General features: G+C 41.7%; 2 protein-coding genes across 5 annotated transcripts in view; both read right to left on the reverse strand.

Moving 5' to 3' along the window:
- brpf3b (bromodomain and PHD finger containing, 3b) overlaps positions 1 to 8,373 on the reverse strand; it is a 13,548-nt gene extending 5,175 nt beyond the window's left edge. For 3 of the 4 annotated variants that reach the window (XM_046057312.1, XM_046057311.1, XM_046057310.1), the window contains exons 1-7: positions 8,019 to 8,372; positions 5,325 to 6,883; positions 4,899 to 5,055; positions 4,329 to 4,460; positions 2,816 to 2,944; positions 1,729 to 2,041; positions 355 to 651 (exon numbers count right to left, since the gene is read on the reverse strand). In XM_046057312.1, the coding sequence (XP_045913268.1) occupies positions 355 to 651; positions 1,729 to 2,041; positions 2,816 to 2,944; positions 4,329 to 4,460; positions 4,899 to 5,055; positions 5,325 to 6,859 (2,563 nt within the window). In that variant the 5' untranslated portion in view covers positions 6,860 to 6,883; positions 8,019 to 8,372. Of the gene's footprint in view, positions 1 to 354; positions 652 to 1,728; positions 2,042 to 2,815; positions 2,945 to 4,328; positions 4,461 to 4,898; positions 5,056 to 5,324; positions 6,884 to 8,018 lie in introns of all 4 variants that reach the window. The other variant, XR_006826129.1, reaches the window with a different exon arrangement.
- Positions 8,374 to 11,427: 3,054 nt separating this feature from the next.
- Positions 11,428 to 16,082, reverse strand: part of mapk13 (mitogen-activated protein kinase 13) — an 11,094-nt gene continuing 6,439 nt past the window's right edge. The window contains exons 7-12 of the mRNA XM_046057319.1: positions 15,074 to 15,188; positions 14,375 to 14,446; positions 13,753 to 13,832; positions 12,854 to 12,932; positions 12,188 to 12,361; positions 11,428 to 11,823 (exon numbers count right to left, since the gene is read on the reverse strand). Of these exons, the coding sequence (XP_045913275.1) occupies positions 11,738 to 11,823; positions 12,188 to 12,361; positions 12,854 to 12,932; positions 13,753 to 13,832; positions 14,375 to 14,446; positions 15,074 to 15,188 (606 nt within the window). The 3' untranslated portion in view covers positions 11,428 to 11,737. The remainder of the gene's footprint in view (positions 11,824 to 12,187; positions 12,362 to 12,853; positions 12,933 to 13,752; positions 13,833 to 14,374; positions 14,447 to 15,073; positions 15,189 to 16,082) is intronic.

Raw genomic sequence — 16,082 nt, forward strand, 5'->3', positions numbered from 1 at the left:
AGACTGTCTGTAGTCAGAAGTGGGATGATATGACATGACTGTACGTGGCCAATGGAGAGTGGTGAGTCCATGAGAGTGATGTATAGAAGAGGTGCAGACATAGAGTGCACTGGGAGAGACGAGTTGTGAGGCAGCCATGGCTAACGAGACTCTGTGGGCCCCTACTTACTAGACTGGAGACAGTGGGGTGGTTGGGGTTGGTGCGTGGGGGGGACCCTGGCTCAATTACCTGAGGACAATGTTCCGTTAGCTTATGTTCACAACTGGTCTCATTGAAAAAAAGTGGCTTTTAAAAAAGGTTCATGCATTGGCAATTTCATACTGTTGAATTTTTCAGTGCTTTTCATCACCCACCTTTGTACGAAGACGAGAGGTCGTTGTCCGCCTTGGTGTCTTTGTCGTCATCTTCCTCATCATCATCTTCGTCATCCTCATCGTCTTCTTTCAGATGTCCATTGAGAAGGTTGTGGCGGGGATGTTGGCCCTGTTTGTAGCGGATGTTGTTGATCTCGCGACGAAGCAGACGTATACGTCGAGTTCGAGCGCCACTGCATCGCATGGTGCTGACAAAGTCCAGCTTTTCTAACAACTCCTTCAGCTGTTCCTCCACCGTCATATGAAGCCGGTTGTCTGGATCCAGCACACTGTCAACTGGACACAAAGAAAGAGTTAGGCTAACAGCGAAGCTGGCATGCACGTCCCACAAAAGGTGCAACAAATATGACTTTAAAACAGATGTTTTTCCATTTAAAGCGGAGTTGCTTATTTTAGCTGATGAGCAACAAAGCCTGCAAACGACAATAGAGACTCACAGTTCTTGTTCTGTGTGGATTTTCACTGCGCTACTCCTCCCGCACCATTGCCAGCACATATAGAAAAATCTCGATCAAGATTGAGTTGCTATGGCTTTTTTTTTAGAGATCGGCTTAACGGCTTTCTCGCTGATCACACAAAGATACACAGAGTTTTACAATGACTGCGTATGTAGTCAGAGTGGGCGAGTGGGAGTGTAACTAAACACCAGAATGGAAAGGAGCTGTAACTATTGTTAAACATTTTCTGCATAACTCACAATTTTCACTCTACATACAGTACTGTGCAGAAGTGGAAAAATGCTGTAAAGTAAGAATGCTTTCAAAAATAGGGTTCTAATCAAATCTCAAACTAAATTTCAATCCCATCTAGTAAACTTTGTGTTGCGGTATATTGATGTGAATGTAAATGTACTTTATCACAGACCATCTTAGGAATCTGTGTGTGTGTGTGTCTGCCTCTTGATTAATTAATAAATACGCTCACGGGGGCACAGCGGATCAGCTCGCGAGGGCTTATGCCGCGCTGGGTACGCTCACGTGGGTGGGGCTTATATGCTCCGATGTGGTAGTGAAGTGTTGAAACGGAGTTATAGTCATCACGCAGGTTTATTATAGGCCTACGTTAGAAACTAATGTGTTGAAATGGATGGCTGAATATCTAGCAGTGTCTCTGCCAACCGTCATGTTGTTTCAGTGTTATATCGGTAAACCAATGTGAGACGCATATTTTCAACAAGCACTACAATATCTAGAAAGGGTAGGGGGCGTCACATTGGTCCCTGTGAACGGGCACTGCACTAGTATATCTGAATAAGTATTAAATCATATGGGAGTGATACATACAGACCAGTATCTTAAGTACAAAAGATGTGTGTGTTCATATTTCCTGTTGAATAGCACCACTGTGACTTACCATCCTCCCAGGTGCAGCTGTAAAAGTCTCGTTTCTGTGGTGACTCTGGGAGGAGCATGCCAGTGTCCAGGTCCAGGCCGGTGTTTGTGGCTTGTCGCTGGGCATGGCGCAGTATGGCTCCCCCTAAGTCTCGGAGACGCAACGCTGCCCGGTGGAAGACTGTGTCCTTGGCATTGTAGAGGAGGCAGTTGGACACCATCAGGTTGAAGTCGGACTCCAGGTCAGCCACTGAGCGGTAGGCATGACTCTCCAGCTTAGAGCGCATAGTGGAAAAGTCCATAGGATGGCTGATGAACTCCATGTAGTCTGGGACCTTAGGACACAACAGATTGGCAAATAAAATAGAAATTAGTGACAGTGAAAAAATGTGGACAGGGGGAAAAGTTAGTTCAGTCAGGTTAACCCCTTTGCTGTTCTAATAATTTTCTAACGTCCTATAGAGTAGCGGAGCGGGAGGCTCTATTTTGGGCACCCCTGGTTCTGGAAGTCCATTACATTTATTCATTTAGCTGACGCTTTTATCCAAAGCGACTTACAATTGCTATATGCGTCAGAGGCTGCACGCCTTGGAGCAACTAGGGGTTAAGTGTCTTGCTCAGGGACACATTGGTGGATGTGTCGCAGTGGGAATCGAACCCAGGTCACTCACATAAAAAGGTACGCATCTTATCCACTGCTCCATTGCTATCCCAGCAAAAATTCCATTCATTTTCCCCCACAGACAATGTTACGTGACTCAAAGTTGGGAGCACTTCTGGAGTAATTCCTGGGTCAGTTGTGGGTTAATTCAGCAACTATGGAGCCCTGTGTTCATAACAATGAAGCGTTCTGAATTTGCCACCTCTGAGATTTGCACCTGTGAATGGCTTCTCCTTCATAGCAGCCAAGGCTCATGGGTAGTACTTTAGATCTGTCCGTCAAAAATGACGCACAAGACAAGATTTCTCAGAAACAAAGATGAAATACTTTAAACTGGTGGTAAGAACATAAATCTGTAGGATCATAATTATCTGGCATAACCAGCAGGCCCTCCCACTTTGCAACTTTATATAAACTGCGTGCATCCGGTCTCAGTGAAATGTCTGACCTCCTTGATGTTGACTGGCTGTGCAAAGATCTCAGCTGTGTCCTTCTCCTGTAGTTGCTCCAGAGCGGAGCGGAGGAGCACCAACATCGGGGTCAGCTCCATCTCCAGAGCTGCCTGGTGAACTTTGACCTGCAGTTGTAAAAAGGACCTGCATGTCATGTCATCAACATACACAGTAGTTGCAACCATAAAGAATTCAGACACATGCTGCCGAAGGCTAAAGAGAAGAGAAGCAATGCGAAGCGATATTTGTGAGGCACCGTGTAATGTAAACTTATGGTTTTCTGTATGAAAAGTGATAAAATCTAAATTAGGGCTGGGCACATTAATACAGACAGGTATTTTCTGTCAAGTTAACTTTTAAATATTATTATTATTTATTCTGGCTATGAATACACATCCAGTCAAACCATGGGTCACAGGAGAGGTGGGATGTTGATCAGCCTGCAAATTACCCACCCAAAGAAGCAGCAGAGGGAGGCTTCAGCAGACTATGCTGGATGCAGCTTGTGGGAGAAGTAAGACAGCGCTCCGTGAGTAAACAGCAGGCGCTCCGTTGTAGCCTATTTAACTTAAATTAAAATTATAGGCTACATAACTTTACCTGAAAGGCCTACATCTAGTTTTAGTTGTTGGTGTCCTATTTAGTAAACAGTAATAGATTCTGGAAACTCACAAACAGCGAGGATCAGTCTCTCTTCCAATGATTTGTGTTGCACGTCGCAAACAAAAAGTTCAAGACAATTTAACTTTGGCAGCTGGCGGGCGGGCGTGTGCGTGAGGCGAGCACAACCGCGAAGGGGAACTCACCCGCTTGTCGCTACACCTTGTGCTCGACCACTTCACCTCACTCTAACAGGGAAAATTGCTACTGATTGAACAGAGACTGTTTGTGATGCTCCCTGATAAAAGAAAAATGTTTCTGCTGGTACGAAAAATGTTTCAACTGGACTCTGATGGCAACTTGTTTTAACAAGCTACATAAAAGGTAACGCCCTGGCAGTGGCAAATAGCTTAGGTTTAATATTTTATTTGATTGCATTAATATTTAAGTTGAGATTTACAAGAAATATTTTATTGCTACTGTGTAAAGGGAATACTGCTGGGAAAAAGAACATAATTTGTTTAATTGCAAGAAAATCATGCTATTAATCGCGATTAAAAATTTTAATCGTTGCCCAGCACTAATCTAAATATTTCTATAAAAATGTCCCCATCTTTTCAGATTTCAACATCCACAGACCACTGGTTGTCCAGCACACCTCATGTAGAATTGTCAATATTGATGGCCTTTACTTTTCCCTGTTACTCAGTTCTACCCATTCACAGTAGCCAAGTGTTGGTTTGTGGTTAGGCATTATTACATGAAGAAGAGATATCAACGTATATTCTCTATAGGACAGTAAAAGAAAAGTGAGACCACCCAAACATCTCAGAACTTCAGACTACAATGGAGAACGCAATACAGTTCGTCAGGGCCTCTTAGCATGTCAGATTCATCCGTGTGTGTTACCTGTTCTCGTTTGAGTTTCTCCCTCTTGCGAATGAGCTCCACCAGCAGCCTGGCTTTTTCAAGGTCATGCCGCAGCTTCTGCCAGTATCTCAGTGCTTCTCTTGCAGCAGAAACCTTTTCATCCACCTCAGGCTACAAAAGTACAATACATTTTTTAGAGCTCACTTGAATAAACATGTATCAGACGTGTATCTAAAGGCAATCAATGAATTGTAGAAATTGTTTGGTAGGACAATAACAAAATAAATTGATTGAAATTCCAAGGTGGGTTCAAATGAAGGGAAACTGGACTTGGTTGAACGATACTCGAAGAGGTTTCACCTCTCATCCAAAAGGTGAAGATATTGGTGAAGATATTCGAAAACGAACTGAAGGAAGCAGTTCCTTTTCGAATATCTTCAACCAAGTCCAGTTGCCCTTCATTTGAACCCACCTTGGATAACCATGACCTGGATGACTGAGAATCTTCACAGACATCACAAAAATTGAATCATTAGACCACAATAGTTAAATCATTAGACTAGTATAGTTAAAGAGTGCGAAGGCTGCAGTTCTGTTTCCTGCACTCACCTGTTCAGTATTCCTTTGGGATTGGAAATTACAGTGTAAACGACGGACGAGGGGCACACCATTCCTCGACTGACGTTTCAGCAACCAGTAGCTATGCAGCCTCTGCATGAACTGGTTTTTCCTCTGGAGGAGGATTCCTTTGCAGATGATATTCAGCCTGTACAACACAAGGATGCAGGTTGGTCTTACCCTCTACATGACTGACATCAGTTCTGGCAACTCTACTAGTTTCTTGTAATTGTACACCCATGCTTAATTAAACCTAGCAAATCCAAAAATCTCCAACAAAAGCTGCTATTTTTTATGTTTCTACAAAGTTGATCTTCACTAGGTGTTTGGCAAAGATTTAAAAAGGGTGTCTAATTTTTGTTGAACAGCAACAGAAGCACAGTATTTTAATGTAATCATAATAAAAGAAAATCTAACCTGCTTGTGGGTATCTGAGGCACTGTAACTGAAGCAGTGTGTGTTGCTGTTGACTCTGTACTCTTCTTCCCTTTCTTTTTATCCATTTTGGCATCATCTTTAGACTTTCTGCCTTTTTTCGGTGTTATAGGGCCCTCTGTATAGGCACTCCATCCTCTACTAGCTCTCCCTTTGCTGCCCACCACTCTTCCTTCACCCTCTTCATCTGAGACAGTCTCTTGTCCCGGCGGTGAATGGGCCTCACAGAATGCTGTCTTCTTAACGGAGAACGTGGTCCCATTGATGTTTGCCTCTCGCACAGGATCTATCTTCATAAACAGGCCAGCACGCTGAGCACATGTGACGTGAAAAGCGGTGTAACAGTTGGCCTTGTGGCACTGAATTGATGCACCACGGCCCTTCTGCTTGCACAGGTAGCAGGTCAGTTTCCAGCGTGCTGGGGGAATGTTGTTGACCCCTTCCACTGGTTCTAAAAAAACTGTGTTGGCAAAGCAGACTTCAGGGATCCAGATGGCACAGACCACATGTGCCCAGCGACCGTCACTTGTTTGCTTGAAGGCGCCACCACGGTTCGGACACAGAACACAGTCAACAGGTTTCTGAGGGGATTGGAGGCAGCAGCGGCACAGCCACTGACCCTCAGGGATGTAGGGCACTCCATAACACTCCTGGTGCACAGCCAGGTTACAGGAGTCGCAGAAGAGGATGACATTGCTGTTGAGGCACTCATCATCCAGGCACACGCAGCAGAAGGCATCGTCGTCAATAGTGCTCTGAGAGGGTGCCCGACTGCGTGCTTCCCGGTACGCCTCCTCCTCCAGCCGATCCACCAGCAACTCAAAGGTGTCTGGTGTGACAGCTGAGTGACCCTCTGACGTCCTGCCCGCATTGACCATCTCTAGCCAGGCGGTGTCCTCTTCATCCATGTCATATTCTGCCTCAGCTTCTTGCTCATCAGTCAAGAATTCAATGTAACGGTAATATGCCGTAGGCAGAGGAGGTGCCTCGACTGGTGTGAAGGTTTCTAGCACGTGAAACTTAGGTTCAGGGAGGGTCATGTGGTGATGGTAAGCCGTTGCCTTAAACTTTTCAGGCGTTTGTGGATGAGAATTGGGGCAGTGGTTCTTGGAAGGTGGTGGCGACTTGACAGGAGGACATTTGGAGTCTTTCCTGCGGCCTCTTGGTGTGACTGTTTTGCGGACTGTTTGGACACTGCTGGTGGGAGATGATGACTGCTCACTGTTCTCCTTGTTGCTGTTACACTCACTAATGTCCTGAGCCATCATCTCATCTTCAGTAATGACCTCCAATGGCTCCAGAATAGAAATGCGATGAAGCCTACCATCCAGTTCCACCTCCACCACCTTCTGGGCCTGAGCATAAGTCAGGGTTTCTCTGCTTGGAGATGCTTTGAGGCTGTAAGGGGACGGGGATCGCTGGCGGGCACCCCCACGCCTGCCAACTGTCCCATTGGACTTCCTGACATCGGTTCCACCTCCTGCAGCCACCTGGCCTTTTCGACGTGGCTTCCTCATAGGCCACCAATCACACGTTCCCTCCTGTTGGTTTAAAAAGAAATAAAATAAGATATGTTGTCAGACTGTAAACAACAGACAATATATAAAACATATATTGTACAAGAATAAGCATTTGATGGTGCTACATTAAAATATGAAAATATTATGCCATCATTTAAGCATTGGATGGATGGATAGCATGGTCCTTGTGTAATATTTTGCTGTTGTGAGCTTTTTTTATTGTTCAGTAATAACTTCTTATTTAGCTAGATTTATTTTCTGCTGTTTCACTAGCTTAATTTCCCATTGTGATCGTTATATAATATTAATAGGACTAAACAAAATCGAATGCCATTGCTTTCACAACGCCATAAAACTAAGGCCTAAAGATGCTAAACATGCTTCTTTACACATTAACTCGTTCAGAAACATCTTGTGCGTTGCATTTCAATGCACAGCGGTATTAGGCAGGGACATGGTAAATACCACCTGTAGTGTAAACATTCCTTCACACAGCTCAACTCGAAAAACCCTGACCTATGTATTGACAACTGGCCAACTGTTTAGCTGAGGGTCTCTCTTCACTGTGAATACACACACGGCCAGTAAAGAAAAATAATCTGTAGATGATTCTCGACTTTATCTCATAAACTGCTGGCAACTACTAACAGGGCTAGCCATAACACAACCGGTACATCCAATCGGCTTTCAGGATAATTTGACTGATCCACCCCTGAACCAATCAGCTTTAAGGATACGACAGTTTCAACTGCTCAGTGTCCTTATTTCGGTAGTAAAATGTCAGCCATATTTACAGTTTTAAAAACCCTGTTAAAAGCTCTTCCACGGTTTAAATTTTAATAATAGTTTTGAAGCGTTGAACCAGTGCTTCATCTGGTTGGATTGACAAAGGCACGGTACTGTGACAGAAGTACTCTGACATAAAAGTAGGGAGACAAGAAGTAACGTTACAGTTTACGATAACGGCTAGCTAATCGTCTAACTTTAAAACATGGACAGTAAGTTAAGGTTACCAATGTTAGCTGGCTTGTTATTTTTTAACATTGACAAGAAAAGGACCGGTTAAACCGTTGCTAGCTAAAACGGAGTTAACAGTTCAGAGCCACTCTATAATAAAGAAACAGTAACGTTAGCTACAAAACTTGAGCCATCTTACCTATTATGGCAACTGACTGACACAGGTAGCTCTACAGCCGGCGGTCTGTAGCCTCTTCTACAGTAATGGTTGCCTAGCCAGCCGCCTTCCTCGCTGCTGTAGTCTCTAAGCTGAGAGCTAACGTTACTGCTAGCCAGCCAGTTTGCTGGTACAGCCGGTATAACGTTATTTCGCTATATTATAACGCTTCCGTTCCTTTACAACACGGCATTGGGAGACAAGCAGACAATCCCAAATGCTTGTTGAGAACACGAGTGGTATATTTACATTGATATTATGAGAAACAGATTATTGTCGACCTAATTTTGTGAGAAGGAGAAACACTAGCCTCCTTCGGCTAGCTGGCTAGCTATTTGGATTCTACTAGAGTATGTGCTCAACTGAAATTAGCCGAAGTAAAACCACAGGTCTTCCGGATACATCTTTCAAAATAAAGTCCTTATTATCGTATACAGTTTTTTCATACAACTCATTTACAACTGATATAATAATCAGAAGTAAAACGTTTAACATATTATTTACTCAAGTAAAAGTACTAATACCCACAGTGTAGAAATACTCTGTTATAGTAAAAGTTATAGTAAAAGTAAAAGTTGTGTATTCAAAACTTTACTTAGCCTAAAGTAACCTAAAAGTACTTGCATGAAAACATACCTAAAGTACCAAGAGTAAAAAGTACTCATTATGCTGAATGGCCATTTCAGAGTAATATGTATTACTGGATTATAATCACAGTCTAAGATGTTTTACTGTGTTCATCACTTTATTGTTGCAGCTGGTTAAAGGTGGAGCTAATTTTATTTATATACTCCTGGGTAACTAGTTAATTTCCTCCTGAGGCTCAATTATCTTTATAATAAAACATCTAATTTATTTGTTGACTATATTTTGTATTAATAATCTGAATCTGCAATGTAACTAAAAATGTAGTGTTGTACACAGTACAATATATACCTCTGAGATGTAGTGGAGTATAAAGTAGCAGAAAATGGAAATACTCAAGAAAGGACACGTGCCTCAAAACTGAAAGGAAAAAAAAGTGAAGTGAAGGAGAGTAAAGTAGGCTACAGCATTGGTTCTCAAGTGGGGTCCTTGAGGGGGTTCCAGGTGAAAGGGTTCAAATGTATTTTCACTATTATTCCATCCATAAGTAACACAATGACAAAATGTATGACTGTGTTTTGGGGCCCTTGATGTGAAAAAGTTTGAGAACCACTGGGCTACAGTGCTTCAGTAAATATCCTTCATATTTGGACTTCCTCACAAATAGACCCAGTCTGTTCGGATTGGTGGACACACCTCCTCCACTCTAGTGTTCAGCCCCCTTCTGTTCACGCTGTACGCCCACGACTGCATCCCCCGACATCGAGAGAACTCTGTTGTGAAGTTTGCGTATGACACCGCCATCATCGGCTGGATTTCAAACAACGATGAGACTTAGTATCGATAATCTTGCAGAGTGGTGCTCTCAGAACAACCTACTGCTCAACGTCAGCAAAACCAAGGAGCTGATCCTGATTTCAGGATAAAGGAGATAAAGACACACACTCCTGTCTACATCAGTGGAGCTGAGGTGGAGCAGGTGAACAGTTTCAGGTTCCTGGGAATCAGCATCACAGAGATCCTGACATGGTCGTCTCACATCTCCACGCTGGTGAAGAAAGCTCAGAAACTACTATATTTCTTGAGGAAGCTTAATAAGGCCACATTCCTGTGCTTGTCAGATTTTACAGAGGAGCAATAGAAAGCATCCTGACTGGAAACATCACTGGCATGGGATGTGCACGGCCCAGGACCGGAGGGCTCTGCAGCGGGTGATTAAAACTGCTCAGATGATCATTGGTACCCATATCCCGAGCATCAGTGTTATCGGTGAGGTGAGGTGCCTGCGCAGACTGCAGAGCAGCTTTCCCCCCCAAGCTATCAGACTCTTAAACTCTACTTCATCCTCAGCACTGCTCCACTGAATATAGTTTATTTCTGTTTGCCATTTTTTATAATTGATTCTGTATTAATGTATATTGTCTGCTATGTAGCAGAAGGGAGTTAAAAACTCAATTTCACTCTATGACTTGTTATATTGTGGCAATAAACCTACTTACCAACCTAATATAATTTCCACCACTGAAGATAATTCCATTTAATATGAAACAGACTTTAATTACACCTAATTGTCCTAGCTTTGGCTGGCAACATGTTCTTTTTGCAGTATTTCATTGCCATTCAGTCTAAAACAAAGTGATGTAGTTATCAATACACGTAGTGAATGATATATGTTGGATGAGTCTCTGCTAAGTGCAGAGATACTCTTTCCCACACTTTTTATTTACATATAATAAATCACAAATTTTTAATGTATTCTTGCTTTAACTATTTCCACTGTTTTTGAATCACTAAAAACTATGCTGTTACTGTTTACTGATTTAACACACAATTTTCAGGGGATATTTGATCTTCTTGTATCTTATCTGTTGTCTTGAAGTGATGCAGTCATTTTTAAAACTAAATATTGAAGGAGAAATAACTTTAAAATAATATAAAATATATCTTTTATAACCGCACAACGAGTTGCCATTGTATTCAGTAAGTTACATTATTTTATTTTGAGAGCAAAATGTCTCACTTCCGCTCTTGGTGGGCACCTTTATCACAGCAGATTGATCCTAGTTTAGCCCGCCCCCATGACGTCAGCACACTATGATTTTCGCGCGCAACCATCAGGTTATACGACAGAAATGTGTTGATCTTAGTACAGCTGTATGCATGTGGGTTTTCATCCAGACCAGGTCTTTCAAAACAGCGCTCTGAACTTTATCTTTATCTGACTGTTTTCGCTGGTGTGGAAACCTGACACTTGTCTTGTCACATGTGCACAAAACATGCACGCACACATGCATGCTCATGAATTGTTTATTCTTATTTACGCGCGCGCGCGCGCGAACACACACACACACACACAGAAAAAGAAACAAGCCTTTAACATGTGTGTGTTCCATGGTAAGGTATCTAATGCATGTGTGTGGATGTGGACCCATAATCAAATAGATGACCTAGAAATATAAAAACAAAGTGAAACAAGCAGAGACATGAAGAAAGGGCCACTTAGTTTTTAGCATCATACACACTGACATGGTCACATTTTCCATATAACACTGGTCACACATTGCACATTCACAGTAACTGCTGATCTTCTGGGGCCATTGTCCGTCAAAAGGTTTTCAGGGCATTCACAGGCAAGAAACAGATTTTGTCCCTATCTGATCATTTTAACTAACAACATATAAGATGCTATTTTCAACTCAGCACTGCACTAATTTATGCCAAGAGATTTTAGTTGGCTATGAGTCTTTTTGCGTAGTCTGTTGTGGGCAGCAACATTTTCTATTTGTTGGAATAACAAAACTTCATACACATCTTCTCTTATTGTTTAATTGGAAAACAATATTACAGTAAATCTCACAGTAAACCCTGTGATATAAGGTCATAATACATTTGCAAAACAATCCACTGGGAATGTGTAACATAAAGAGCAATCTACACTTAGGAAACAATTGCACATTGACAGTTTTAAAATAGTCACTCTTCTGAACACTGATTCAAAATCTAAACATATCTAGGGTAAAAGAAATAGAGTGAATCCATAGTTAGAATATACAAGGGCACCATTGGCTGTATGCTGTGTAGCTAGTGGCATCTGTAATTAAAAGACATTCATCAGGTCACTGAGACATAGTCAGGGTGTTTTTCCTCTTAGAGTCCCGCCGTGGGAACGGCACAAAGCTTTTCACCTCTTTGAAACATAACCCTATGGACAAAAGGGGAAAACAATTTGTTTTCTGCACGTGCAGCATCTCCAACACCAAGAATAATTAAAAGGTTCACTTCAATCATTTAAAAACCATGACAATAGCGCTCTTCCACTGTTTACTGTGTTCACTAAGACTCTCATACATAAAAAAAATTGTCTTTCTATTTTCTGTAAAAGGCCTCTTTTCTGAGAAATATGTAAAACGACTGTAAACAAATGAAATCCTAACTGATACTATAACATAAATTCTGTGAGATCTGTAAATGACAGGTACATATTACACAGTGTATGTATACACAACTCAGATCTGCACATTGATTGTATTAAGGTAATTTCTGTTTGCTTAATGTTTTTCACTTACGCTTCCACTCATCCAGGGTCAATGTGGCGTTGTCATGGCTGTCATCGTATGGCTTAGGCTCAGGAAAGTCGTCTGGTTCCCTTAGGCTGTCGAAATATGGGTGCTCTAGAGCCAGTTCGGCTGTTGGCCTCTCGTCTCCATCCAGAACCAGCATCTTCTCAAGCAGGTCGATACCTGCAAAGGGTCGGAGGTACATAGTGATTCAACAATTTGTTTAAACATAAAAACCATCAAATTGTACATGTCAGTAAATGTGCCACATGGCAGGTTGCTGCAAGCTTTTCAGAATAAGATGATTAAATTATGCATACCAAAGGAAACATTTTACTATTTATTTTGTACCTATTTAATGTAACAATTTAAGCTCATTCCAAAATATACAAAAAAGTAGAAATTCTGTTGCTCCCAGAAAATGTATCACTCTGCTGAACAGGGTACAAGGACAGTCATTACGGTGTTACAATATTCAGACAGAAACTGACAAAAATGAACATTACGATTACTTCAACAACAAAGTTATAATCCCCAACTGCTGCAGTGGCCAAGCACTGTGGGTAGTAGTAAAAGACTGTACTTCTACTAAATGTGTCTCAAGCGTGACAAAAAGATGTAAATAATAATTTGTGGACCAGTCGAGCCCAAGAAAAAGGCTGTGGTTAAACTCACCATTTGCACTGGCTCTGGGGAACAACGTTGAGAAGTCTTTTCTGGGATAGCGAGGAAGGGCCTTAACATAGTTTTTGGCCTGTTTTTAAAGAGAAAAGAGAAATAAAAGTAAGCGTCTAAAACAGTACCACTGAGCCTATGTAAACCATGATGTAGTATTTATTTATTTATTTAAACCGTCAAAATAATTATTCACCATATTTGAGCCATATATTGGCTTATCAACAAAGACAGGGTTATGATATAAAGGTGTGAAATATCTGGTCACATTTATTGAAGGACATTTAATGAAGCTTCTGATGCACAGAAATGTGTGCATACAGAGCAAAATATGCACGCAGGTAAGCATGACACTAATAAATATAATCAATTATCATTCAGTTCTTGATTCTGGGTTTAATGAGAAAATCGATATGTGTTTAAGCTGTTACTTGTGGTACCCTGTAGATAAAATTTCTCTGATTACTATGTATTTAAATAACTGTTTCCATTAACCCTTTCTGCTACATGCTTTTTGTTGATGCCCTGACTTCTAGTGCCACCCTCAGGACATATCTTATATTGTTTACTCCCAGTACTAGTAAATCTTCAGTTTGTTGTTGTTGGATGCAAAAACTGCTAGTGGGACTAGCCTTGTTCATATTATTTGCATGGGTGTCAGTGAAAGATTTAGTGTGCTGTGTTCTAAGCGATTATAAAGGGGTGAAGCATTTTCACTTTCACCCTGGGGGAAATCACTTAATACTTTTAATTTGTCAGCTTAAAGTTGGGGGATATCAGCAAATTATCAACCCCTGGGATCAGTGATTTAAAAAAGCATTTCAGTGTAACTGTAGTTTCATGGCACATGTATATTTATGAAACCCACACACACACACACACATAGTAATTTGTCCTACCTCTGGACTGTCAAGCTTCTGTATGAACTCTGGGCCAGGTACTCCAGTTACTTTCATTATCTGAGTCAACTGGTCCATGTCTGGCAATGAAGGGGTTACAATCAAGGACTTTTAAACCTGGGATGTCCTTGGGGTTCAATAAACAAGCGTCCACTCAAAAAAAGTGGAAAGTAGGGTTTCTAAGCGGGCCCATAAAACAGAATACTAAAGGAAATGGAATGCCACTTGATGAAAGAGTGACAGCTTTATTTGCTTGTAGGCATTAAAAAACCAGTGAAGTGTATAGGGTGCAAAAAAGAACATAAAAGGAAAATATAAAACATGTAGAAAAAGTATGTAGTACAGTGCAGCAGTAGCTGCATTGGATGCTGCCTAAGGAAATGTCTTGCTTTTGCTGCATGTAATATACTCCAACTGCGTTTTGTGTTCCATTCTGCACCTGATTTATAGGACCAATACACCTCATCAAATGAAACTGTCATGGTTTAATCAAGTGGCTTTCAATCACTTTTATTATCACAATGATTTAATAAAGTCTCTGTATACTGAAACCTATGTCATCGTTTCGTTTTACATGGGCTTTAAAAAGTCCAGGAAATGGACAAGGCAGATGAAAGGATACAGTCTCTCCCTTTGAAAAGGGTTTTTCCACTGATCATTTCTGCCATGATACAGCCCACAGACCAGATGTCCACTAGAATAGACACCAGAGAAAAAACATCAGTGAGAACCCAAGCAGAATATACATCAATAATAGTGTTTTAAGTTTAGCACAGTGTAGCAGAAATGAGGAAGGTGGCATTTATCCCATTTCAAACTTCCTATTTAAGATAGTGCGGAATCTATTATTTTGTGTACAATGCGGAATACTTGGTGAGTAATACAATCCCGTGAAAGATTCCTATGCCAGAGTTTCTTTCTGTGTGACACTCCATTCGGTACAGGCTGCTTACAAAATGAAAAACCCCTATCTCCTAAAGAAACATAAATCCTGGGAAAGTCAGTTTCATTGCAGAGACAGCTCTGTCATTGAGTCTCGGCACTTTCAGGCTGCTGTCAGACCCATCTGTGTCAACTCTCGACAGATTAAGGGGGAAAAAGATTTATCCATGCTACTTCAAATTCGTTTCATGCACCAACGTCAGAATTATAAAAACTGCTGACCCATAAAGTTCTATACAAGCCATCGCTGAAAGGAAAACAACCGTATCTAGTGCTGGGATGTTTTCACACGAGACAGTCACAGTTACAGCACCAGCAGGCCAACTCTGTACTAAGACCATAGCAAGGACAGAGGTAAAAACAGCTACGATTGTCTTGCCGGTCTGGGTGTAGTGCATCCAGTTCAGAATGACCTCAGGGGCCCGGTACCAACGGGTCACCACGTAACCCGTCATCTCAGCGTCAGTACTGCGAGCCAGCCCGAAGTCCAGGATCTGCATTGGTGGCAAAGAAACTGGTCACAATCTTAAACATGAACAATGTATCAGACACCAGTAAAGTTAATATATTGTATAAGAACTTGTTTTTACATGCATGCCAAACTGTGTGGACTCTTAATGGACATGTAGACTGATACTGTCCATAATGGTTCCAATGTTGTATATTTTCATATACATAACATGTTTCTCCCCGCAACCCTGTACACAGTATAAGCAGTTGACAATTGATGGATGGATAATGTGCTCCTTAAAATTAGAATGGGAGGTGATGGAGGAGTGGATAAAACACGTGCTTTTGGTGTGAGAGAGCCGGGTTCAATTCCCCACTGTGTCCCTGAGCAAGACCCTTAACCCCTAGTACAGTGAGGAAAATAAGTATTTGAACACCCTGCTATTTTGCAAGTTCTCCCACTTAGACATCATGGAGGGGTCTGAAATTGTCATCGTAGGTGCATGTCCACTGTGAGAGACATAATCTAAATAAAAAAAAAATCCAGAAATCACAATGTATGATTTTTTAACTATTTATTTGTATGATACAGCTGCAAATAAGTATTTGAACACCTGAGAATTTGTTTGCAATTACAGAGGTCAAACGTTTCCTGTAGTTTTTCCACCAGGTTTGCACACACTGCAGGAGGGATTTTGGCCCACTCCTCCACACAGATCTTCTCTAGATCTGTCTGGTTTCTGGGCTGTCACTGAGAAACACGGAGTTTGAGCTCCCTCCAAAGATTCTCTATTGGGTTTAGGTCTGGAGACTGGCTAGGCCACGCCAGAACCTTGATATGCTTCTTACAGAGCAGCTCCTCGGTTATCCTGGCTGTGTGCGTCGGGTCATTGTCATGTTGGAAGACCCGGCCTCGACCCATCTTCAATGCGCTAACT

Source organism: Micropterus dolomieu, linkage group LG08 (genome assembly GCF_021292245.1).
Source record: "Micropterus dolomieu isolate WLL.071019.BEF.003 ecotype Adirondacks linkage group LG08, ASM2129224v1, whole genome shotgun sequence".
Taxonomy (NCBI): Eukaryota; Metazoa; Chordata; class Actinopteri; order Centrarchiformes; family Centrarchidae; genus Micropterus; species Micropterus dolomieu.